General features: G+C 42.8%; 1 protein-coding gene across 10 annotated transcripts in view; it reads right to left on the bottom strand.

The window, feature by feature from the left end:
• MGAM (maltase-glucoamylase) overlaps nucleotides 1-23922 on the bottom strand; it is a 230085-nt gene that overhangs the window by 25528 nt on the left and 180635 nt on the right. For all 10 annotated transcript variants that reach the window (XM_045052868.1, XM_045052869.1, XM_045052867.1 and 7 more), the window contains 19 exons: nucleotides 22978-23149; nucleotides 21565-21681; nucleotides 20858-21012; nucleotides 19453-19537; nucleotides 18651-18707; nucleotides 18023-18147; nucleotides 14674-14762; nucleotides 13959-14008; nucleotides 12564-12731; nucleotides 9217-9369; nucleotides 8679-8879; nucleotides 6541-6695; nucleotides 5392-5560; nucleotides 5040-5136; nucleotides 3320-3432; nucleotides 2199-2324; nucleotides 1128-1256; nucleotides 757-867; nucleotides 380-442 (listed from right to left, as the gene is read on the bottom strand). In XM_045052868.1, coding sequence (XP_044908803.1) covers nucleotides 380-442; nucleotides 757-867; nucleotides 1128-1256; nucleotides 2199-2324; nucleotides 3320-3432; nucleotides 5040-5136; nucleotides 5392-5560; nucleotides 6541-6695; nucleotides 8679-8879; nucleotides 9217-9369; nucleotides 12564-12731; nucleotides 13959-14008; nucleotides 14674-14762; nucleotides 18023-18147; nucleotides 18651-18707; nucleotides 19453-19537; nucleotides 20858-21012; nucleotides 21565-21681; nucleotides 22978-23149 — 2335 coding nt within the window. The remainder of the gene's footprint in view (nucleotides 1-379; nucleotides 443-756; nucleotides 868-1127; nucleotides 1257-2198; nucleotides 2325-3319; nucleotides 3433-5039; nucleotides 5137-5391; nucleotides 5561-6540; nucleotides 6696-8678; nucleotides 8880-9216; nucleotides 9370-12563; nucleotides 12732-13958; nucleotides 14009-14673; nucleotides 14763-18022; nucleotides 18148-18650; nucleotides 18708-19452; nucleotides 19538-20857; nucleotides 21013-21564; nucleotides 21682-22977; nucleotides 23150-23922) is intronic.

The raw sequence follows: 23922 nt of genomic DNA, 5'->3' as shown, positions 1-23922 counted from the left end.
AAGGGATACTCAAAAACAAGAACAACAACAAATATACTATTTCTAGGCAAACAGTATTTCTTGGAGGTGGAAATTTCATGGGCTTTTGGAATCTGACAGCCTTGGATTTGAAGTCATCACTCAGTCACCTAAAACCATGGACCAGTAATTTAAGCTCATTGAATCCTACTTATGCTGAGGATGATAATACCTACATCCCAACGGGGAGTAAAATATTACATGTAAAGTGACTGGCACACAGATGGGCACACAGGACAAAATCCCTCAGTGTATTCCTGGCCACACCCCCACCCATGGCATGGGGATGTCCGCTATCCCGGGTACAGCTGCACCCTCCTGGCAGTCATGACTTCACCCACATCCACAAAGGGCCCTTTACCTCCACTTGACTCTCCCAGTCTAGAGACCCGTTTACAACGACATTAGGGAAATCAGGCCACACCTGTGGAGAGAAAACTGTTCAAAAGCAATGCACTAAATAATTTATGTTATATAGTATTTCCTGAGAAATTATATACCATAGGTCCTAGGGATGGTAATTCTTTGATTTTGTTCTAGAGAAAAGTAGATCCCATAATGCACATACACATGTACATTCTCTAAAAATGTCAATCGTGTTGACAAATATTGACTGAGAAAATGAGACCTTCTGATCTCAGGACCCAAACGGAAAAGGCCCAGAAACAACATGCACAAACACACCAACAGTTACCCAACCCCAGGCTGGGGATTAGCGGATCACCACTCTGGTCATACCTTTCCCCAGACAATGCCGCCACCATTTGGAGCTTTGATGAAGACATCATCCTCCACACCCCGGGTGAATGCAGGATAGGGCTGTGTCTCGTTCCCAGAAATGGCTGGGTCCTGAAATCGAAGCTCAGATCAGGTGAGAAGATCAAAGCCAGAGAACATCTCAGGACAGAAGAAAGGAGAACTCTTCAAACAGAAGGGCACAAACTTCCTCCTGAACTGTAGGGCTTCTGTGCATTCTGGGAAATACACTTTCTCACTGAACCTCAACTTCTCTGCTCATAACATGGAGGGAAACACAATATGAAGCTTCCCCCCTCACTAAGCCCATTCGCTGTCCTCAACGAACTTCACCCATTCAGAGAGGGACCAACCAGAATAAGGATGACCCGCATCCCGTCGGCCTTCATGCGAGTGATCAGAGCTGGAAATCCTGCAAACTTGGGGCTGAGGGTGAAGTCCAGCTGCCGCTCCATGTAGTCGATGTCTGAGTACTGAACGTCCTAGGGAAGCACACAAGGAAAGTGAGAGGTTCCCCATTATAAAGGCCAGGTTCCAGGTGAGAACACGCCTCTACTAACTGATGGTGGATTTCATATGGTTGTTTTTTACTTTTTCTAATCCCAGGTATCAGGTATTATGTTCTGGGAAATTTTCAAATTTTCAGTTGTAAAATAGAAAAAAAAAAAGACGATAATGCATATCTATCAAGGCTACTATGAGGATCAATGAAAAGGGCAGATGAGAAAGTGCCTTGTGAATGGCTGGTATGAATGATTGTGGTTACCTGTTCCAGGAGGCTGGCCCTGGGATCAGTGGTTCACTTTCAGAGAAAATAATATAATGTAACCTACCCAGTACTAATACAACTGGATGGATGGCAAATCTACTTTAACAAAAAAAATCCCCTGTAATTGCTTTAGAATATCCAATCCTGGGGGTTACCAGACAAGCTTTCTTAAAAATAAAATATTGCATGCTATACTTATCATTAATAGCAACAATTGTAAACAACAAGAAAATAGAAGAAAATTAAAAATGTAAGAAGTTCATGGGATCAATTTCTCTGATTATTGGACCCCTCTTGTCCTCAAGTGAAGGACAGAATTTGTTTCCATATGTATTTCATCAGGAAACCAGATCCCTATCTACAAGCTTAGCTCAAAGCTGAGGGAAGACTGTGCTGTACCAGCAGAGTGTTGGAACTGAGGTTATATCTACACATGTGGTGGTATGGCTGAATTTGGGCCATTTTATTGTTTTAAGCAAAACTGCTGTTTGAGTAACCTTTCATTTTTATGATACCAATGATGTTTTTGGCTAAATGTTTTAAAATTGTGTAGTTATAGAACCCCTGCCCCCCAAGTCAAGCTAATCCCCATACAGAGACAGCTAGTGTTGGCCATAAGATCCCAGAGCCAGTACACCACATATGGAGAACGTACATAAGGAATCTGGGCAGCCACCATCTCATCATACAAGCTGGCAATCTCAGAGTCATTCTGGTATCCATAGCGACACAGCTGAAATCCCAAGGCCCAGTAAGGAACCATCACTGGCCGACCGATCAACTAGAAAATAGACAGAAAACTTCATCCTTCAAAAGGAGAATCTGGATTGACATTGTCAACAAATTAATAAGAACATCTTTCCAGTGCCCCAAGCTAGATAAGCAGCAAATTCAAATACGGAGAGAAACTAAGAGGATGAAAAGCCACAGGGACACCTTGGAGAAAGCTTTCTGCTGGATCTTACCTTCTTCCCTAAGAGGTTTGGAAAATCTGATTTTACTCTGAATCCTAGAGGCATTGTAGCTTACTGGTTAAAAACTCAGCATCTAGAGGCAAAATGCCTGGCTTACCATCCAGGCTCCAATCCCTGCTGGCTAGGTGGCCCTATGCAGAAGGTAAAAACCTCTTGTTCATCACTTCCTGCACCTGTAAATTGGGGATAATACTGGTATTTGCTTCATGGTGCTCCCGTGAGGACTGGATGAGTTAATATATGTAAAATGATCCATGACACGCAGTACGTTATATGCATGCTCGTTGCTGCTGCCAAAGTAACTGTCGTGGCCCCTATGACCACCATTACTACAAGCACCATCACTGTTACCACATCACCATCACCATTACTGTACCACCACGTCCACCACCTCCATCACTACCACCACCACCTCTAACACATCACCGTTAACGTACCATTACCGCCGCCACCCCCGCCGTCACTGTTACCGCCACCTCCACCCCCACCGCCACCCCCGCCATACTGTTACCACCACCCCCACCCCCACCCCCACCGCCATCACTGTTACCGCCACCCTCACCCCCACCCCCACCCCCACCAGTAGCACCACTAGTACTTCTGCTACTCTGCAATGCCTTGAGAGGCTGCAAATTTAATAGTTCTTGGGATGTCTTTTGTCTCCTCATTTTATAGTCTATATCTATCTTCCAGAAAGACCAACAATTCCAGTTATCATCTGAGAGCTATACTAAGAAAGGTAGATTTGGGAACTCAGAAGATACTACGTGAATACTTGATTATCAATTTAATTCCCTCCTACCTCAGTATACTGCTGAGTGACAAGCTCGGGAGTTGGCCCCAAGAACACGTAAAAGTCCAGAATTCCCCCTATGGTGCGGTACGTCAAGGCGGGCAGGGGCTGGAATGTCACATCTGAGGATATAGGAAAATATCAATCAAGCTGGAAACTTCCAAGGGGAAGAATTACCCCTGAAATTCTTACCTTTTCCTTCTCCCAATGCCTCTTTATTATAGAATATGAAGAAAAAGTATTTTTACTATGCCTACATATAGGCACTTTAAAGAAGTGAAAGTCTACAGGGTGCTACCCCTGGATTTTTTTTGCCATTGGGTTTATTATTATTTTATAATATGTTTTGCCATTCTGCTCTTTTCAAATTATTACTCTTACTTTAGAATAGTTTAAGACTTATGAGAATTTCCAAAAATAGTACTAGAGTCCTTTGTACAGTTCATCCAATTTCCCCCAATGACAACATCTTATGTAACCATTGTACATTGTCGAAACCAGGAGTTGACATCCATATAAAACTCTGAAGTCAGGAACAGACCTTACTCTGATTCCACCAGTTTTTACGTGCATACTTTCCCCTCCACCTCCTGATTTCCCACCCTCTTTCCAAGAGACCATACAAATTTTCTTCACACTCCCATACCCCCAGGGTGACTACTCTTACCCAGAGCTTCACCACTAATTCAAAATAAAAAGATGGTTCCCACTGGCTGACCTACAGGATTTTGGGGACTTCCTTGGTCTTGCTATCCCTTCTTACATTTTTGCCAAATAAGAGTTAACTCTTGTTACCACATGTTACTGAACTGAAACAAACAGAAAGCCTAGATAGAAAATAAAAACAAAAAACAAAAACACTGTCCCCAGGGTGATAATTTTGACTTTAGGGAGCAGCTAGGTCAAACACATTCTGTTGTTTTTTTTTTTAATGTTTATTTATTTTTGAAAGAGAGAGAGAGAGCAGGGGAGGGGCAGAGAGAGAGCGGGAGACACGGAATCTGAACCAGGCTCTAGGCTCTGAACTGTCAGCACAGAACCCAATGTGGGGCTTCAGCCCATTAACTGTGAGATCATGACATGAGCCAAAGTCAGATGCTTAACCAACTAAGCCAGCCAGGCACCCCTCAGTCAAACACATTCTAACATTACTCAAGAATGACTGGTTCACTATCAACAATACCCAAATTATGGAAAGGACCCAAATGTCCACCAACTGAAGAATGTATAAAGAAGATGTGGTATTTATACACAATGAAATATTACTCAGCTATCAAAAAGAATGAAAACTTGCCGTTTGCAATGATGTGGATGGAACTAGAATATATTACACTAAGTGAAAAAAGTCAATCAGAGAGAGACAAATACCACATGATTTCACTCATATGTGGAATTTAAGAAACAAAACAGATGACTATAGGGAAAAGGAAGGAAAAATAAGATAAAAACAGAGAGGGAGGCAAACCATGAGAGACTCTTAAATACAGAGAACAAACTAAGGGTTGCTGGAGGGGTGTTAGGTGAAGGGGTGGGCTAAATGGGTGATGGGCATTAAGGAGGGCACCTGTTGGGATGAGCACTGGGTATTATACATAAGTGATGAATCACTAAATTCTACTCCTGAAACCAATACTATATGTTAACTAACTTGGATTTAGATAAAATTAAAAAAAAAAAAAGAAGAATGACTGGTTCACAGAAATAAGAGGAGATGTTGGTGTCATCTTACCCATGGCGTTGCTGTTTAGCAGGAGCACTCCATGGGCACTGCCATCCTGCTCCAGTGCCATGTAGTAGGGGTGGACGCCATAGGAATTCTTCTTGTACTGGGAGAGTTGTGGGGGAGAAGCGGTAAGAGGTTAAAAGACATCATGGCTGAGAAAGAAACTCAACAAAAAATGACTGATAAGGTCCATGCACTGAACTAAATACATACGAACAAAGGAGTCTGACAACAAATTGGCCCTCTGTCCAAATGCAGAATGTGACCATCTAAGGTTAGCCAGGGAAGATGAAGCATGAAGTGCACACAGTAGGAGCAGAGAGAGGCAGACACAGATCCCCCAGTGCTTTCTCCTTACCCCCGGGGGTTGGTCTCGGGAGAACATCCCCCACGTGTGCCAGTTCAAGTCTCTCCGAAAGGCTGTGTGCTCAGTTTCCCCAAAGCCATAGACGTATTGGGAGGGAAGGCGAGTGGAGATGCGGATGAACATGTCATTGAAGGTAAAGCCAAGGAGCTGAGAGTCCCAACTGCAACACAAAAGGGTGTATTTGGAAAAGAAATGGGTTATCCTATTGGCTTCAAACAGTCAACACCCTGTTTGCCAGGACAACAGAACTCTTGGTCCCCTCTCCCCCCAAGAGCCCTGTTAATCTTCCACACAAACGCAAAGCCTATTTCATTAAAATGATCTTAGATGCACTTGCTACCAGCCCTGGAGCCAGCCTTCATTCTCCTATTTTCCTCTCCCACTGCCTTCCTTCAGTTCTGTCCCCAGGATGCCACATCCCATCACATGTCACCACCTCCATTGCTACCACTCCACACCAGCCCCGGGTCCTATTCCTTCTCTTCTACAGTCCACTTGCTACATAACATCTGGAGCGATCCGACCACAATATGCTCCAGCCACAATGGACATCTCCTCCCTTAATATGGCGAGCTTGCTCCTGCTTCACGGCCGTGTGCACCTATTTTTCCATCTGTCTGAAGTGTTCTTCCCCTTCCCCCAGATCCACATGGGTGGATCCTTCTCATCTGAGTCCTATTTCAAATGTCACCTTCTCTGAGAGCCCTCCTCTGACCACAGTATCAAAAGCAGTCAACCCCCCATAACTCCTGATTACCCTGTTCTTTTTCCTACATAGCAGTTGTCACTATCTAAACTTCCTTATGTATATTTTAACTTAAATTATCTTTGTTATTTACCATGAATCTTTGGCATGAGAAGAGAGACCTCATCTTCTATAACCACCTAATATAGAGATAATAGATACTAACCACCCCATAAACATTGGTTGAATGAATCCCTAATACATGTAAGTGCCTCAGTAATTACTGCCAGGGAAGTAAAGATTTCTCATAAGAACAGACCCAAAAGGAATAACATATTCATAAATCTGGAAATGGATGGTGCGATGCTTTGAGCCAGGGTATCTCCAAGGACAATGGACCTGGCAGTGCATGTATAGGTAACCATCAATTCCAAATCCGACTAGGAGCTACCTACATTACAGAGCCCGTACTCTTCCGGCGAATTTCAATCCCAAATGGATTCTTCTTGATGAGGACATCATACAGCTGACCCTCTGTGGTGCTGGATGGAACCCTGGGTATGTTGAGAGGCACCGGGACTTCATACCGATTGTTGTTAGGATCATAAATCTAGGGTGAGTGGGGAAAAAAAATTAGGAAAATATAGTACTCTAGAAAACCATATCCTTAGCAGAAACTTGGTATCTTTGACACAGAGTCTGAATGCTAATATTTCTTTGTCTCTGGAAGCTCATGATACCAGGGATTTAGTTACAATATCAAAGAACAATAGACTTCACATTCTGATCTGAGCCTGTCATATCTCATTTTTAAGGCCCCTATCACAGTAACACATTCCCTTTGACATTGGTGATACCTTGGAAAAATCAGTCTAGAAATCAGTTTGGTATGTATGAATATATTATTTATTACTTTGCATGTGGGTGTATGTGAATATCTGAAAGCTACTGTGATTGAAAAAAAATCCATCAAAAACACTATTTGATTAAAATAATCACAGGTGTTCTTGCTAAAAATGGGGTCTAGATTGATTCACTGAATACCTACTCTACTCCTGCCTGATGCTGTACTGGACACCAGACACACTAAATCAAATAAGACACGACTGTTGTTTTTAAGAAATTCACATGCTCCTGGGAGGTAAAAGAAGTACCCGCAATACCCGGGTGATGATATGTGCTAATGTGGAGCGATGTAGGAGTGTTGTGAGATTATAGAGAAGAAAACGCCTAACACAGTTACTGGAAGACTGAGAAGGTTTCACGAGAAAAATGCAGGCTGAGTGTTAAAAACTTGGCAGCTATTATTAACCAAACACAGCAAGGAGATAAAGTCATTTCTGGTAGAGAAATAAATGCAAAGGCACAGAGTATTGAAGCAGGGTCAAAAAGAGACAAATCCTGGGTCCCCTGGGTGGCTTAATTGGTTAAGCATCCGGCTCTTGGTTTTGGCTCGGGTCACGATCTCACAGTTTGTGGGTTCGAGCCCCACGTCAGGCTCTCCAGCCAGCAGCATGAAGCCTGCTTGGGATTCTCTCTCTTTCCCCGTCTCTCTCTGAGCCTCCCCTGCTCCCACTGTCTCTGTCTCTCTCAAGATAAACTTAAAAAAAAAGTCAAATCCTGGAAAGGGAGCTATGGTATGATCAGGAGGTAGAGTAAGAAAGGGTTAATGAAGGAAATGCAAGCAAGTTCATTTTCTTCAAACTCATTAGGTGCCTACTACAGGCCAGTGCTTTGGTGAGGACAGAAAGATAATAGAGCATTTTCCCTGTATTAGAAGTTGTAAGGGGACTCAGAGTCCAGGTTGATAGCAGGTGGTGAAGAATGCTTCGGGCAATGCCTGATGTCTTTCGTTTACTCTCTCAATAAACATCTGATTACTAACTACATGCAAGCTCTATGTCAGATTTTAGAAACACAGAGATGAACAGAGAAATTCCTGTCTTTGAGAAACTGACGATTTAGTAGAGAAAGACGTAAGAACAGCCTATCACTAATCCTTAGTTGTGATTAAATCATAGGAAAAAAAGATCACTACACTTGTATGGCTATTGCATAGACACCCTGAATTCAGCATCCCAAACTGAACTCATCTCTTATTTTGCCCAAGCCCAAGCCTTTCCCATTTTCCCATCCAGTTAATAGCACCACCATCCATATAGAGACACATGCCGGAAACGTGGTAATCATTCTTGATGCCTCTCTCTCCCTCATCACGTACTTGAAGGCATCACCCGATCCTGTGGTCCTACCTTTTCAGTCCTCCCAGATGCCCGCCATTCTTCTCCTTTCCTATTCCTGCTCTACACTTGGTCTCCCACGTGGATGACCTAACTGGCAGCCTCCTCTTTCACTCTTGTTCTCCCAACCACTTTCCTTACAGTAGACACCGCGATCTCTTCAAAATAGAACAGAGAGCACTGTTTCGTCAACGGTTTCTCGGTGCTCTAGGATAATGATCTAGTATATTGGGGCAGGGTTAGCTTAGAAGGGCACACTTACTTTAGTGCTCTGCAACCTCCACTGGCAAAAGTAATGGAACTGCCAACCTCCCAGGCAGTACTTGATACATAGACGCACTGTGAACACACACCTTAAACTGCACCATGTCGTTCTTATGGTAGGTCACTTGCACACGGAGGGAGGTCACGGGTACCGAGGGCAGAGCGGAGGCATATAAAGAAGACTTTAATGAGACGGTAGCAGTGGCACCACGTGAGTCGTACTGAATGTCGCCGACAGAGTACAGGTCATTGACAAAATAACAAAATGGGACCCCAGGAGAGCTAGGTGCCTGAAAAGGAAAGCTAACGTCAGCTCAGTATGTGTTCCTAGAATGATCAAATATAAGGGGGCTAGAAGAGTCAATCTGCAGGGAGACAAAGCCAGATACTCTTTGGTAGCAACCTACATTTAAATTCCTGGTCTCCTTGCAAAGTAGTTATAAAAAAAAGAAAGGTCCTACTCATGTCCCTACCTATTCTTTACAGTCAGATAAAAACTCAGGTTCTTTTGGAAATCTTTCCTTTCTATGGGTTTTAAGTAGTGACATAGGGATTGGGCTACACTCATGAAGCTGGAGATGAAGTGCCGTGGATTTTGGCGTGTGTCAGCGTCATCAGCAGGGTTACCTCCCAGGCACAGCCACGGGCAGTACAGTTTTCTGCAGAAGCACCACTCTCATCGGGATAACAGTCTATTTTTTCTGCATCCCTTATCTTCAGGCCCCACTCCACTGTGTATGCTTCTCCCAGGACAAGATCAATTTCCGTGATAAGGGCGACCTGCAGGGATGGGTAAGTGACAAGGAAATTAATGCTCAGGACAAAACCCTCGCAAGATACGAAACCTCTCTTAGGAGAGGAGATAGAAACCAGACCGGACTCTCAACATCTAAGTAACACAGCACTGCAGCTGCTATAAAGAGGGCTATATGGAGGGAGGGGGGAAGAGAGCAAAGGTACCAACTCTATCCGAATCTTGTACATCATGTTCAGAAGGGAATTAGGGAGAATAAAATCTTCTGTGATCACCCATTTTCTTTCCTTCCCTGACTCCCCTTCCTCATCCTTACTTGGTCAAGAAGTATTTCCCTACAAGCATTTCCCCTTGAAGCATAACACACACAAGCTCACGGGGTCATACCAAATCGAGCTTATATTCTTGCCCTCCATTTTTCAGACCAGTGTCCCACCGTGGTCTGGAGTGGTGGCAAGAACACAGGAGTAAGAACATGTGGCTTGGGTTCTCATCTCCATTCTGCTGTGGAAACTTAGCCAAATTATTCTAATTCGTTGGGCCTCAGTTTCATCAAAGGCAAAACTGGGGAGCTGGCAACATCATTACAGTTCCTTCTGTTTCTAACATCCCAACCTTTTCATTTCTCCAAGAGCAAAGCCTCAAAGCCTAAAACCTGCTTCTTTGAGTCCCACTAATTCAAATATTTAACTTTTCTACATATTTTTATCTCTTCTTTAATTAGCAATTTCCGAGGTGCCTGGGTGGCGCAGTCGGTTAAGCGTCCGACTTCAGCCAGGTCACGATCTCGCGGTCCGTAAGTTCGAGCCCCGCGTCAGGCTCTGGGCTGATGGCTCGGAGCCTGGAGCCTGTTTCTGATTCTGTGTCTCCCTCTCTCTCTGCCCCTCCCCCGTTCATGCTCTGTCTCTCTCTGTCCCAAAAATAAATAAACCTTGAAAAAAAAAATTTAATTAGCAATTTCAATAGTGAAGGCTCTCATTTGTCCAGAGCTATAAAATCACATTTTAAGGATAATCACCCTTCTTCCAGGCTCTTCTCAGACTAAATTCACCTTAAACTTCCCTGTTCTACAAATCCCATTCTCCACAGCCTTGATTCAAGGATCCATATGACACACTTTGAGAATCAGATCCTTCTCACTTTGATGCCTAAGACCCTCCCAAATCTAACCACACACTATTTGTCCAAGCTGATCTCTTCCCTATTCTAGTCATACAATACTCACAGACTAAATAATGTAAGGCTATTCTCAGTCCTTAGATTGGCTTATTCTGACATCTCAACTTTGAATATGTTATCTAGGCAAATACTCTTTCTGGGAAAATGGTGCCCTTTTGTGGAATGCATGGCTAATTGCTTGCTTTATATAAAAGTTCCTTTCTTACTCACTATTTCAGTTTGGAATATTAAAGTTCCTGATTAAGGAACTTAAGTTCCTAATTAAGTTCCTTTTAATCCATGTAACATAGCTGTGGCCATTCATAGGTAAGTCCAAGTCCACTGGGAGTTGCTGGCCCAGAGTTTCCTTCTGGATTTAAGGGCCTGCTCCTTCCCTCCACCTTTTCTTTCCTGCCTCTTCTTTTATTCTGCTACTGGCCAATCAACCCTGACAGCCTTGAGCCACTGAACCAACGCCAGCAGCTGACCACTTTCTAGACTTGTTATTGTGTGAGGAAGAAAATTCCAATTTGTTTAAAGTCCCATTTAGCTCAGTTGCCTATCACTGGTAGATGAACGAATCTCTACCTGATACATCATCGTTCAAAGTCCAGCTCAAACCGTGACTTCCCCAATGGCTTTGCTCAGCTACTCCATTAGGCTTTGACATTGAAATTAGGTATACTGTAACTGAACATTTCCTTTGTGTTGCTTTGGACTGCCTGTCCCCTGCCCAGTAGTTTCATGTGTACAAATTGTGTCTCCCCACCATCCAAATTCAAGCAATAAGAATTCCTTTGCTCTTGCATTAATTAACTTATTTAACAAATATTTACTGAGTTTGTTTTCATATATGCACTCTTCAAATGGTTTGCCCGGTGCTGTCCACATAACTAACCATATGATACAGTTGTCCTTTGAACAATATGGGTTTGAACTGCACGTGTCCACTTACATGTGCACTTTTTTCAATAAATACAGTACAGAACTGTAAATGTAGTTTCTCTTCTGAATGCTTCTCTTAATAACATTTTTTCTCTAGCTTGCTGTATTGTAAAAATATAGTTTATAATTCATATGACACACAGAATATGTGTTAATTGATAACATATTATCTGTAAGGCTTCTGGTCAATAGTAGGCTATTAGCAAGGATTTGGGGAGTCAAATGTTATTCACAGATTTTTGACAGTGTGGGAGGGTCAGTGTCTCCCCATGATGTTCAAGGGTCAACTGTACTTTATTTCTAACTTCATAATGTAGGCATCCTCAATATCTGTTGTAAGGCAAAATGGCCAACATCATCAATACAACATTAAAGGAGAATACCACATTTACGCATTTACTCCAAATTTGGAAGATCTCTCACAAACATGCTGACCCAGCAGCCCCCAGTCCCAGATCACCTACAGGGCCTGGAGTGAAGGAGGATGGGGAAGGATTCCTCATAGCATGAGATACCAGAGGAACTGATTACAATCTGCTCAAAAGCATTGGGTCTCATTATAACTGATGAAAAGCGGTGGGTTTTTTATTATTATTGTTATTATTTAATATTCTCTAACCAAATAAGCAGCATTAGCTAGGCTTATCAGATTCTTTGACTTGAAATATTTCTTTGAAATGTATGTGTTGGAGAAAGTTTTTATATCTGAACACAGTAAAAAAAAATGCACTTCAAATTTTTAATTAATGGGAATCCCAACTCCCACTTTGCCTTTCTTGCTTCAGCCAGCAGTGGCCAGACCCACATTCCCTCTAACCCTGTCCCCCACACTCCTCACTTTGCTCTTCTGTCCCAGTCAGAGAGAACAGAAGACTGAGGGGCAAATACAAGAATAGGGATGGAAAGGCCATTTTATCTGATTCCAGTACCTCAGTACCTCCCTGATCTATTCTAGCTCAGGTCTACTGCCTCCTTTTTTGTCTCTCCTAACCCTCTTCTTCCCCACTCCAGACCTCAGAATGTGCCCTGGTCCTTCAGGACCCAGGCGACCTTGGCAAGAAGGACCACCATAAGCTATAAATTCTTGATAAACTATCTCAACAAAATGAATTTTTACCTGTAGGTTAGAATCATAAGTGACATTAGGAGAAATCTGACTTGGGACACCATTGTGTTTCACTATAACATTGTTAGGCTCCTGGATCCCAAGAATTTTAATCTCTTTAAATACTAAATTATTGGGGTCTTTGTAGGTTGACTGCAAAATCTTCACATCCAAGCGGTTCTGCAAAACAATTAAGCACAAAGATCCACTGATAGATTGTCAAGGCACTCAAATATTCTGTCCTAGACCAAATACCCAAAACTGCTTTGAGTACCTCTTAGCTGTCTCTACTCACATGTGCTTGAGGAGTACAAACTTACTTTAATACTTCCCTGAGTAAAAAGAGAGAGAGAGAAACACACATATGCACAGAGAATTTTTTTTTAATTTTTTAAAAACTTACTCATTTTTGAGAGACAGAGAGAGACAGGGGGTTCCAGGCTCCAAGTTGTCAGCACAGAACCTAATGCGGAGTCTGAACTCAAGAACTGCGAGATCATGACCTGAGCAGAAGTCAAATGCTTAACCCACTGAGTCACCCATGTGCCCTGAGAAATTCTTTTAAACTGTATTTTAAAAGGCTGATGGCTTTGATTTATCCATATGATTGCTCTTTTTACTAACATGGATAATTCAATGTTGGGAGTTAAGGCATAAGTTGAAATGCACTCATCTAAGCACTGGTTGATGTATGGAATTGTTGAATCATTATATTGTACACCTAAAATTAATACAACACTGTATGTGAACTAACTGGAATTAAAATAAAACTTAAGGGGTGCCTGGGTGGCTCAGTTGGTTAAGTATCCAACTTTGGCTCAAGTCATGATCTCAGAGTTCATGGGTTCAAGCCCTGCCTCAGGCTCTGTGCTGCTATCTTGGAGCCTGGACCATGCTTCAGGTTCTGTGTCTCCCTCTCTCTCTGCCCCTCCCGCACTCATGCTCTGTCTCTGTCTCTCTCTCTGTCTATCTCTCTCTCAAAAATAAATAAACATTAAAAATATTTAAAGAATAATAAAATAAAAACTTAAAAAATAGGGGCACCTGGATGGCTCGGTCGTTTAAGTGTCTGACTCTTGATTTTGGCTCAGGTCATAACCTCACGGTTTGTGAGTTTGAGCCCCACATCGGATTCTCTGCTGTCAGAGTAGAGGCCGCTTCAGATCATGTCTCTCTCTCTCTGTCTGCCCCTCCCCTGCTTGTGCCCTTTCTCTCTCATAAACAAATAAACATTAAAAAAAAAACCTTAAAAAATAAATTTCTTTTATTTTCAAAAAAAAAGGAAATGTGCTCCACAGTCATAAAGGCATATGAAGCTACGAATATAATTACACACATACACAAACATACATGAGCTAACGGTCAGACAAAGCTCACACCTAAGATTCATAAAAATACGCTACTTACTTGGGTGACAGAAAACTCACATAAGAGATAGATTTTACTGGCCACAGTATCTGCAAGTGAGAGAAAGATGAGTCAACCTCTGGCCTGCCCACCCAGAAGAACAGATTTCACTCTCGTTGTACTGAAAGCTACATCCTGAGAATGGCAAGATTATAAACAGTCTCCAAGGCCAGGCCACTGTTTTCCCTTTTCCTTCCTACCTTAGCCTTGAAAAGATTCCCTTCCAAGTGCTTCTAAGGCGTATGCCCCAAGTGAATCTGTTTCCTAAGCTTGAGCCACAAGAGTTGTTAGTATACTGGAGCCAGAGAAATGTGCTAAGAAGCATGGCCAGAGTCAGGCACATAAGAAGAATATAGTCTCACTCTGACTCACCGGCATGGGTATGTTTCATATCATTGATATTTGTACAGAAGCGTTTTTGGGGAAGAGATCTACAGTGAATGGCAGGAACAGTCTTGAAAACATCTCTTTCAGATGCCTGTTGACAATAAAATGAGAGCCTGTATATACTGCTTGTCTGATGGAAGCATTCTAAAAGGTAGAAATGTGTTTTCCTTCCATCTGTGGTCCGCCTGCCACTAGCTGTGAACAGTGCAACTGAAACCAAAATCCTCCTCTTGAGTGATTAACGCTGCTGTGTCTGGTGAGATTTCTCCCACGCCTGAATGGCCTGAGGATGTAACTCACAGATGCAGGTTGTCCTAACAGTACCTACCTTTAGTTTCCCCATCATCCCAGAAAAGTTCGCCTTTGGCTTCTTTGTTCTCATCTAGGGCGATGATGAGACCAAGAGGGTTCCGTCGACTGTGGGAAACAAGGTTTAGGTGGGAGATAAAGACTAAAGACTCAGAGAACTTGGCCAAAAGAGATGGGAATGTTTCCATGAGATTTCACATGGGAAAGGTTACTAGCAGCAGATGGCTTGGCTTTTCTTCAGGCACAAAAGCAAAATCAACGGGCGCATCTCTCTCTAGAATCAATAACGTCACAGGAGACAGAAATACTGCAAACATTAGCAATACACATCTATGTAGGAGGCCAGAATTTAAGTGCCAAAATCCCTGCAACAGCTACTATAAAAGTTGCTGGTGCAACTATTCCTTAGAAAACAGACTATTAGAAGAGAAAGAGATCTTAGACAATAATTGGTTCAGCCTAATTTTAGAGATGATTCGTGCAGGGGAAGTGTTAATTATGGTTGGGGGGATATATTTGTTTTCCCTGCCTAAGAACCATTTTGACTCAGAAAGCAACAAAATACAATAAAGTTTAATGGCAACTTTCCTAATTTGATTACTCATTATTATTTCATTTTGAGAGCAAAATCAAACCCTATAGTACTCTGCTTCATAATTTAGAGTATGAAGCACAAAACATGACTCAGAAAGGTGATGAAGTAGGTGGGCATAGAGAAGGAGGGGGAAAGGGCCATTTCATGTGGAATCCCTCCTTATTTCACGACTCTCCTGGACTACCTCCCCGTTTCCTGATCCCATTGGCCCATCACTGACCTCACGTTTTCTCTTCTTTCACATGTCAGCCCTCCACTGTGCCCTGAGCAAGTCAGGTTCTGTTATCAACCAAATCACCTGCTTTCACTCAACACACATGTATGAAGTAGCTTTCATTTGTTAGCAAGTCCAAGAGACACAAAGATAAATAGATCACAACTCTATTGATGGATGACCTTAAATATTATAAGGAAGATTAAACATATTCGCTAAATAATCCAGGCAGAAAGCAAAGAGAGACACAAAAGTTGGAAGACTTCTAGGAGTGGTGGATTAGATAATCTGAAGGACACCAGACACCCTAAAAGACCCACCCAACACATGGTCTTTGAAGGGAGCTTAAGATGACCTCAGGTGACAGAAGTCCTGACTCACAACTGAAGAAATGGGCAAATCCCCTCTGGAGGGACTTTTTTTGGATCCTTAAGATCACTATATTTGAAACACACAAAAAAATTACTGAACACACAAGGTGATAAGCCAGCATGAAAGAAAGTTGGCAAAAGCAATGAAAAATAATTTGGATTCTCCAAAGGATTTTAGACAATAGAATTTCCAAATACAAGGTATAAAGTAACTATGATCGAAATGCTTAAAATATTAAGAAGATTGTGGCGCCTGGGTGGCTCAGTCGGTTAAGTGTCCGACTTCAGCTCACATCATACTGTCTCACAGATTGTGAGCCCCACATCGGGCTCTGTGCTGACAGCTCAGAGCTTGGAGCCTGCTTCAGATTCTGTGTCTCCCTCTCTCTCTCTGCCCCTCTTCCACTCAAGCTCTGTCTCTCTTTCTCTGTCAAAAATAAATAAACATTAAAAAAATTAAGGAAAGAAAAAAAGTCAGCTAAAGAGCAAAAAATAATTAAGAGTATACAAAAAGAGTATTTAAAAAGTTTGGAGCGGCAGCACTCCCTCTGCTGGAAGAATTGAGGAAGATATCTTGCAGATGAAATCTTTGGAGAGTCGTTAAGAAGGCACGGGGGAAGGATGTTGGAGAGGGTAATAAGTGCAGAAGCCCAAACACAGTTGGATAGATGGGTATATCTGAGGACCAGAGGTTTGGGGCTGGTCCATAGGCGTGTATTCCGATGCATCAGGAGGCACAGTAGTTAACTTGGAACCAGATTGTGATTGGCCTTGAACACCCCTACTCATGAAAGAGTCTGGATTTCATGCAGGGGAGCAACAAGTCAAAAATCTTCATCTTGGAAAGATAATTTTAGTATCAGCATGCAGAATAGCCTGAAGCTGAACAGCTAGAGAAAAGGAAACCATTTGGTATTAGATGTAGAAGTATCATTAAAAAAAAAAAAAAGCCTGCAATTTGAAAAATTAAGGTAGTAAGGAAAGTTCAAAGGAAAAGAAAGATTTCTAACTTCCAAAGAATGCCCAGTCTGTGGGGTGCCTGGGTGGTGCAGTCGGTTAAGCGCCCGACTTCAGCCAGGTCACGATCTCGCGGTCCGTGAGTTCGAGCCCCGCGTCAGGCTCTGGGCTGATGGCTCAGAGCCTGGAGCCTGTTTCCGATTCTGTGTCTCCCTCTCTCTCTGCCCCTCCCCCGTTCATGCTCTGTCTCTCTCTGTCCCAAAAATAAATAAACGTTGAAAAAAAAATTAAAAAAAAAAAAAAGAATGCCCAGTCTGTTAAAAATAAATAAGCTAATATTTTTAGAGACACATAGAGCTGTGTACCTCTTTAGTACAGATGGAATCTATAATTTCAGAATCACAGAGTTGTAAAGGAGAAAACAGGGGTATGAGGGTGATTTGAATTGAATAAGTAATTTTTGGACCTTGTTTTGCATCATAAGAAAGAAATGGCTCATGGGAGGAAAGGAATGGGGAATTGAGATTATAGGGGAATAAAATGTGGACTTGCTGTCCCTAGAAATGAGGATGAATGAGTCAAGAGCACAGCACGATGGATGGGTGATCTGGCCAACCAGGTAGGGTGATCAACAGACCGATATTGCTAATGAGAGGCTTCCCAAGACATGAAACTTTCAGGTCTAGAATTGAAGTGGTCCCAGGAAAACCAGGAAGGATGACCACCCCAGCAGTCAGTGTGCTTTGAGGAGAAATGCAGCGGTTTAAGAAAGAACAGGGATTGGGGCGCCTGGGTGGCTCAGTCGTTTAAGTCTCTGACTTTGGGTCAGGTCATGATCTCAAGGTTCATGAGATCGAGCCCCGCATTGGGCTCTGTGCTGACAGCTCAGAGCCTGGAGCCTACTTCAGATTCTGTGTCTCCCTCTCTCTCTGCGCTTCCCCCACTCACATTCTCTCTCTCTCTCTCTCTCTCTGTCTCTCAAAAATAAATAAACATTAAAAAAAGTTAAAGAACAGGGATTAAATTCTTTCAACATCCATCTTGTAAACCACAACTTCCACAACTTCTTGTAAATCACAGTGTCTGATGACCACACCCCCCACCCCCATCCCCTTCCTCCCCACACGCCACATAAAGCTTCAGCATCTTCTGCCTGGGCAACAGATGGGAACGGCAATGACCAACTTTATCAGCAGCACCCGCCTTAGAGGAAACTCCCGCCGCATTGTACCTGACCACAGTGGTGGTGGCGGGCTGTTGTGTGGGGAATACATGACCTCCGCGAAGGTGGAGTCCGATTTTGTCTCCAGGAAGTTCCATCTCCACTCTTTGCTTCCTCCATCTCGTTCGGGCCCCCTGAGGCAAGCACACAAATCAAGCACCTGTTACGACAGCACATCCATGCCCCCCCTCTTCTCCAGGCGCCGAGTTATCTACAGCTCCCTCTTTCTCCACCCAGCTGAGTTACTGTCTAGTCAGGCAATCGAACGAGAGGAAGGAAAACCAATTAAGAGCAACAGGTTTTGCCATCACTTAGGAATTTGGGGGAGCATTTACACCAATTCACATACAGCAGATGAACTGACAGTTTTAAACAAGTCAGCTGACTCCTGACCAGGCTGAAATTCCCTATTGGACCCTCTGCCATTTGCCCTTATCTTACTGTTGAATAAAGTATATGAAAGTGGGTTTTTTCCGGATCTCATCATGACTGACGTTAAGTGACTTATGCTATGAAATTACAGAAAACATGGCAAAAACACTCCTAGGTGCATGGATAGATGTTCCTGTCTCCAGGGAGGGGCCCTGTCTATGCAGCTGTGGTCATGAGGAGTTTAAGAAAAGTCAAAGCTACTTACAGTCTCGTAATCATACCAGATGGCATCAGGCATATAAGCCATCACTTTCTCTGCACCCTGAAATTAAAACAAACTGTTGTTCTTCATGGCCCAGTCTCTGAAGAGTATAAGATGGATTTCTTAGCATTCCCAAGGGAGCTTCTGAACCATATACTGAGAGAGCAAAAACAGCCTTTCTTTTCTCTGTTATCAAACCGTGCCTTTCTTCTAATAGGAATAATAGGAGCAATAACTTGGAAACCCAAAGAAAAATCCCAGTGGAATCCCATCAGGAATAATAATAATATTGAAAATCACGTTGTGGCAAAAATTCCAACTTTACATTAACTCATGAAATCCTCCCAACTGTCCCCAGTGGCAGGTACTCTCATGATCTCACCTTTCCAGCCGAGGAACCATGCCAGACCACAAGGTGCTAAGAGGAAGAGGTAGAGATCACACCCCAATTCCATCCAACCTTAGAGAGGGTGTTGGGCCCCTGCTCCATTCTGCCTCTATCTCAAGGAGCTGTGAGAATGTAATGACGAACAGGACCGTCCCTAAACACAGAGTCCCTCCCAGTAGATGCTTCTACCCTGGTTGGACTCTTGGTCAAGAAAAAAGACTCATAGAAAAAAATATGTAAGTAACAGATCCTCAATTTCCCCAAACCTCAGCACACTGTCTTCAGGGCCGACTCAGCCATGGAGGCTGGAAATGGGCTTGGGATAAAAAGAAGATAAATCGTTCCGGGAAGAGAAGAGTTTGGAGGGCAGCAGGAACAGAAGTGGAGGCCATCTGTGTGCCTCTGTGGGACACTTGCCTCTTCCAGAACTGGAGTGATAAGGAGGCCAGGTCCCCATAAAAACTGTTGGTGTACATCCCACGTGTTGCTGTCCCTGTAGAACCTGGAGATCAGAGAGACGTTCACAGAGATCTGGGTCAATGCTTCCTGACAACTCTCCCCACAACTGTCCAAAACATGCAGGCTGCCTGCCTGCGGTAACCCCCTAAATTATTCTGGGACATGTACTTGACCCCTACCTCCACCACTGTGGCAGACAGACCCACGTCCCCCAATCCGTGAACCCTCCTTTTCTTCCCCCTGGTTGGACACAGGTGTTTATTCCAGGACATATGCTAGGCAAGGTCCAGACTGAAGTCTATTCGCCATATGCCCCTTTAAATACAATAAAAGTGAAGCAATACATCTTAAAGCTTCAGCTGACCATGAAGAAAGAACTGGATGTAATCACAACAAATAGCAAATAATAAAATTCTACTCAATTCTCTTGTAGGGTAGTTGCCTTATTTTAACAGGGAATTCCAGGAGACAGTAAAAACGGATTCAAAGTAATGAATGTATAATAATAGGAATAATAATAATCATAATAGAAGATATGTGCCTGAGGGTCTAGAACATCAGACACTTAAGAGAGTTCACTGAATTTTGACAAGGAAAGACTGTTCTGTGCCCTTTTGTAGAGTTAAGTTGGAGATGCTCATTGGATTGGCTGGCAGTAAAAATTCTGGAATTCTAGAAATCCTCTGTAAAATTCTTATTTTTGTGTAAATGACAAGTTCATCCCAGGGCCTGAACATAAGGCATTACAGAAGAGACCATCCTGTTCAAGTGTTCAAGTCCTTTAAACTAAGAATCAAGAAATGAAGGATGACAGAACTTTAATGATTTGTCTAAGATAAAGAGTTCACTGGTAGCAGAACAAAGAAAAGATCCCAAAGTTCCCTGATGTTGGTCTAGTTCTATCCCCAAGGGAACAGGCTAAAACACTTAAATATACCTCGGGAACAGTATGTAGGCAGCACTAGCCTTGCAAATACCAATGGACTATTCTATCTATATTAAAAATAGAAGTATTTCACTGTTCACTCCAATATTTTGAAACAGTCCATGTCACCAGTTGCATTAACAAAGTCCCTTTGGGGGCGCCTGAGTGGCTCAGTCAGGTAAGCGTCCAACTTCGGCTCAGGTCATGATCTCACAGTTCATGAGTTTGAGCCCTGCATTGGGCTCTGTGCTGATAGCTCAGAGCCTGGAGCCTGCTTCAGATTCTGTCTCTCTCTCTCTCTCTCTCTCTCTCTCTCTCTGCTCCTCCCCTGCTTGCACTCTGTCTCTCTCTCTCTCTCTCTCTCTCTCTCTCTCAAAAATAAATAAACATTAAGAAAAATTTAAAAAAGCAAAATCCCTATGGATTAGGGTAACTTACTCATGCAGAAGGGGCCTGGCCACTGTGTCCCCCCGGCTGTGGGCCCAATAGAAGAGGGTATAGAGGTAGGGTAACAGGGTGTAGCGGATGGTAAGGTAGTGCCTGGAGGAATTCAGCAGCAGGGAGGTAGCTCCAAAGGAGGCAGGATCCTGGGCCTGGGAGAAAGGAAAGGTTGCGATTATGATCCAGCTAAGAATGACAGAAGCAACTGGAGAACTCCAGACGCCATTCATCAGAACCAAGAGTTTCGTTCCTGAAAGACCCAGGGCCTAGGGTACAAGCTTCGCCTCTAAGCGGTATGGGTGGCAGGGGGGGATCACTTCACTAAGTAAGTGCCCTTCTTCACCTTGCAGCCTGTCCACCTCCATCACACTCAGGACAGCTCTCGCAGCAGACTGCCTTTTCAATAGTTTTTAAGTAGTTCCCCCATTTGATTCTTATTACAAAATGAGCAATGTAGATTGAACGTACAGACGTTTGATAAAGACCTTCACAGACTCGCCATCTCCCTGACTGCTGCAGTGCAAATAGCAGAGTCTGTGACAGCAGAGCATTTTAATGGTGCATCTTCGGAGGTCCTGGTTAATTGCGAATTAGGCTAAGTGAAGCACCAGGTAGGAGGTGGGCTCAACAGATGTCTTGGCGAGGATGCGGACAGACCCGGCTCTAACGTGTGCCAAACTTATCGTGTCTCCTGGGAGCCTCACCTTGTAGCCTTGGCCATTGTGATTCCTGGAAAATGGATAAAATGCTCCCAGCTGCATCCACCGCCTGCAGAGTTCCTCAGAGGCATCCAATGCAAAGCCACATATGTCAGCACCGACCTGGAGGGACACACAGACAGAATGTACACCTCACTTCCATCATCCTGCTTCCCACTGAACTTTTACAGAGAAGGCTTATGTAGTGTGATCTGAAATGGGTTACATCCCATGTCCACTCTTTACTGTCAGATGACTGTGGGTAAGCTACTCAACCCTTCTGTGCCTCAGCGTCCTCCCTGTGTTAAAGTGGCCGTTAATTAGCTACACGGAGTTTTATGAGATTCTGTGGTGTGGATACTGTAAGTAAAACAGTTGACATGCAACAGTTTTTTGATGAACAGAATGAGAAATACTGTTGATACTATTATTTTGACCACACCACTATCAGAATTAACTTTCCAAAGCCTAAATCGGGTTCCATCACTCACCTATTCAAAACTTTCCAGGGTCTCCATACAGCTGAGCTGGTGGCTCCTCAAAACTGGTTCTAACATACCTTTCTAGCATCACTTACCACTCCAGTCCTATAAACCAATCCTTAGAGCCACATCAATCGCCCCCTTACTGCTCTGCGTCCTGTTTCTTTCTCAATCTGAAAGTGACCTTCCCATTAGTCTGATAACATAAACCCACTTTTCAAGGGAAAACTCAAGTGCAACCTTTTGCATGAAGCTTCTCCTGACTCCCTTCCTTGACTCCCTGTTTCTTGTAATTTTGTCAGGATTAGTAAGTCTCTTTCTCAGGATCTCCCTCAACATTTAATTTATATGTCCCTAGCTTACCTATATACATATAAATTTATATAAACATACAAACATTCATAATTTAATATATATATAAAATATATGTAAAATTTGTAAACTTTCAGGGGAAATAGAAGGTGTTTCTGTTACTATATTTATGCTTTTCTCTCCCCCTCACCATGCATACCTACCTTAATACCTTGCACACACTAAGAGCTCCATAAATATATAGGTTGAATTTAACTAAAAGATGTCAAAACCACCTCTAGGGACCTGGCAATGTCATGTTTTCTCGTCTAGGTACTGGATACACAGATGCGTTCAGCTTGTAAAATTCATCAACTGTATACTTAAGTATATGTGTACTTTTTCGTGTATATTATACTTTGATAGAAAAATATTCCAATGATATCACTTCAAGGTTGCACCTTCTATCCTAATAAGATAGTGCAGGAAAGAATGTTGTAGTATCAGAGTCATACTGATGTAGATGAAGCCATTGTTCTCAAGACACTAAATCCCTGGGCCAGGAAGGGTAGGAGAGGTGAGCTTTACACTTTGAAAATTTTCTAGGATGAGTCGTTCTGGAATTGAGGTTGGGACGTGGACTCACCATTGGGATACCAAAAAGGTTGAACTCGAGCATGCCAGGGATAGACCACCGGAGATCATTCCAGGTGGCTGCGTTGTCTCCTAACCAATGGGCTGCAAACTTGCCAGATCCCGCAAAGGTCGAACGGGTTATAATGAAGCTTCTCTTATTAGGGAACACAGTCTTGACAGCTCTAGAAGGGGAGAAATGCTTAAGTAGTCAATGTGTGACCTTAGCGTGTCTCAACCTAGCAGATACAGTGATAATGCCGAGGATCTCAAAAGTTCATACCTCATTCTCTTTCAGCTCCTTCCTAGTAGGGTCAGAGTTGCTGTGGAAGTAGGCTGCACCTTTACGTATGTTTACATATTGTTTTGCTTTGTCTTAAGGTGTTTTATGTACATTATTAAATCCATAATGCCCAAGATTTTTAAAAGCAGCCTTGAAAAGGCTAGTAACTAGAGGTATACAATTTTTATGGAACAAAGGTGAAATCTAACTTTACACAGATGTATGTCCATGGATCTTTCACACTGTGTGATTTTAAACATACACAAAAATGAATTTATGAACAGCCTTTTAGAACTTAAATTCTTTTAAAGTAGAAACACTTCACTCGTAATTTTGTAGTATAAAGACATTTTAAATATATAGATGCATGTGTGTACTTTTATAAGTAACTATAAATATATATCATCTATATTTTAGAAGTCTATGCATATATTAAAAACTCACTCTATAATATTTTAAACATCTTTCAAGAAGGCTAAACTTATGCTATGACTTTGCTAATGACTGAATGTGGTTTCAGTCTGGCTTCCTGCTGCCATAGCTACAGTAAGTGCAGTCAATTCTGAGGACATTTCCCTCACTGTAGAATTTGAGTCTATACACAAAGGTGGACACAGCAATGTATAAGGATGCTAAGCCAGTATCTAAAGCCCTGAGGCACATCCCCTCCTGTCT

The sequence above is a fragment of the Felis catus genome, chromosome A2, assembly GCF_018350175.1.
Source record: "Felis catus isolate Fca126 chromosome A2, F.catus_Fca126_mat1.0, whole genome shotgun sequence".
NCBI lineage: Eukaryota > Metazoa > Chordata > Mammalia > Carnivora > Felidae > Felis > Felis catus.
This window is presented reverse-complemented; position numbering and strand designations above follow the sequence as displayed.